This window comes from Cynara cardunculus, unplaced genomic scaffold, assembly GCF_001531365.2.
Source record: "Cynara cardunculus var. scolymus isolate 2C unplaced genomic scaffold, CcrdV1 Un_Scaffold_8528, whole genome shotgun sequence".
Lineage (NCBI taxonomy): Eukaryota > Viridiplantae > Streptophyta > Magnoliopsida > Asterales > Asteraceae > Cynara > Cynara cardunculus.
In genome coordinates, this window is record NW_020204268.1 from 6,653 (window position 1) to 8,876 (window position 2,224).

The 2,224-nt window shown below is 42.5% G+C and overlaps 1 protein-coding gene and 1 non-coding gene across 2 annotated transcripts; one reads left to right on the forward strand and one right to left on the reverse strand.

Annotated features, from left to right (window-relative positions):
* Window positions 1-182: 182 nt before the first annotated feature.
* Window positions 183-1,811, forward strand: LOC112505123. The gene has a single exon (XM_025109072.1). The coding sequence runs from the start codon at window positions 183-185 to the stop codon at window positions 1,809-1,811; it is 1,629 nt and encodes a 542-aa protein (XP_024964840.1).
* Window positions 777-883, reverse strand: LOC112505124. The gene has a single exon (XR_003068330.1). It is a non-coding gene; the product is annotated as a small nucleolar RNA R71 (small nucleolar RNA).
* Window positions 1,812-2,224: the final 413 nt, after the last annotated feature.

Below are 2,224 nucleotides of genomic sequence, written 5' to 3' on the forward strand. Positions count from 1 at the left end.
CAACTTGTACTTGATTAGTTTGGCTATAATAAGTTGAAACCGAGTCTCTGTGGAATCGAACCGACTTACCGCTATTACAATTTTGGTTGTAATTTTCCGTAGTTGGAACTTATTATTTGTCAGACTCGGCATCGGTCAAATTTTTGGCGCCGCTGCTGGGGACTCGGTGCATTTAACCTTGTATGCCAAGATCTTCTCGTGGAGGTTCACCTTTATCATTAGACTTAGAAATCGAACGAACCGCAAAAAGACTTAGGAAACAAGCCAAACTTCGAAAGAGGTTAGGCGAGGGAACTTCGTCACCGGGAGTAAATATCTGGCAAGATATTGACCTCTCTAGCGATTCGGGCGACGAAAAAGAAGAAAAGCTAAAAAAGAAAAAGGAAGACGAGTTGGAAGTCAAGACAGAAGAAATGGAGGAGCGGACTCTCCGAGAGCTCGCGACACAAGACGTTGCTCAGGTTCCTATATGCATCAGGTATCCTCAAGGTAACGATAATTTTGTTCTAAAGACTGGTTTGGTCCATCTCTTACCTACTTATCATGGTTTAGAAAATGAGGACCCGAATAAGCACTTAAAAGAATTTCATGTTGTCTGTCTAAGCATGAAACCCAATGAGGTTTCCGAGGACCTTATAAAGTTAAAGGCATTCCCTTTCTCTTTAAAGGACCATGCTACGGATTGGCTCTATTCGTTACCGCCCAGTTCGGTAACGACTTGGAACCAAATGGCGAGGTTATTTCTAGATAAATTCTTTCCCGCCTCCCGAGCCACTAACCTCCGTAGAGAGATTTATAGCATTAAGCAACGAGATGTTGAGACTCTCCATGAATATTGGGAGAGATTCAAGCATCTTTGTGTGAGTTGCCCACAACACGGGATCTCGGACCAATTGCTTCTACAATATTTCTATGAGGGACTCCTTCCTTTGGATAGGAAGTTGATTGATGCCGCAAGTGGCGGAGCCATGTTTAATAAGACCCTAACCGAGGTTAGAGCTCTAATTAGCACTATGGCCGAAAACTCCCAACACTTTAGTGTTAGGAGTGACATGAGAAGAGAGCCACAAAAGGCGAATGAGGTCAATGTTTCTAGTATTGAAAGTCGCTTATTTGATCTTACTAACATGGTTAAGCAGCTTGTAGTAGAAAAAGAGCAGGTGAAAGCTTGTGGTATCTATTTAGGAACGGGCCATCCAACCGATGCGTGCCCGCAACTTCAAGAAGATGTGTTTGTGACGGGCGAAGATGTGAACGCGGTAGGAGGTTTCCAAGGTCAGCCACAACAACAAATGTATTTTAACAATACCTTTGGCAACCAAAGACCTCCTCAATTCCATAATTTTGTTCAAAGGCCGCCACAACAACAGTTTCAACAAGGAGCTCCATTCAACCCAAATCAAGCTAATTCTAGTGGCTCAGGTATGTCCCTTGAAGACATTGTTAAAAATCTAGCAACTAACACTCTTCAATTCCAACAGAAAACGAAGGCTAGTATTCAAAATTTGGGAGCTCAAATGACACAGCTTGCAACTGCTGTGAGCCGATTGGAATCTCGAGGGAAACTGCCCTCCCAAATGGAAACACCTCTGAAGTTGAATGTGAGTATGATGACCTTGAAGAGTGAGAAGAAAGCTGGTAGAGCAAGAATGAGAAATGTTATTGAAGAGGACACATCCGAATTTTCCATTCCACCATTGTTTCCCGAGAGGTTTAGACAAGTAAAGAAGGAGTACAAGTTGGAAGCGACTCCCGAGAAGATTGAAGACATATCTCAAACAGTTCAAGAAGTAGATGGTGATGATGAGTAAGAAGCCATTGCGGAGAAAGAAGAGAAAGTTGTTGAAGTAGAAGACACCTTAAGGGTCGTGCGACCAAATCTACCATCTAAATGCGAGGATCCAGGTGAGTTTTCTATTCCATGTAAGATAGGCGATTTTGACATTGACAAGGCCATCTTAGACTTAGGCTCGACTATAAACATCATGCCATTGTCGATTTTTAACTGTTTGAATATCGGTCCCTTGAAAGTGTCCAATTCACTTATCCAATTAACGGATGGGCATGATGTACCCCCTAAAGGGATGGTAGAGGATGTTTTGATTCAAGTGAACGGATTAGTGTTCCTTGTAGACTTTTATGTACTTGACATAGGAGCGGGTAGCCCCGCTATTTATGATGAAATTGTCTTAGGGAGACCATTTATGAACACATCCAAAACCAT

Bases quoted from the DNA above. Each gene is read 5' to 3' on its own strand.
- LOC112505123 (XM_025109072.1), top strand. From the start codon at position 183: ATGCCAAGATCTTCTCGTGGAGGTTCACCTTTATCATTAGACTTAGAA.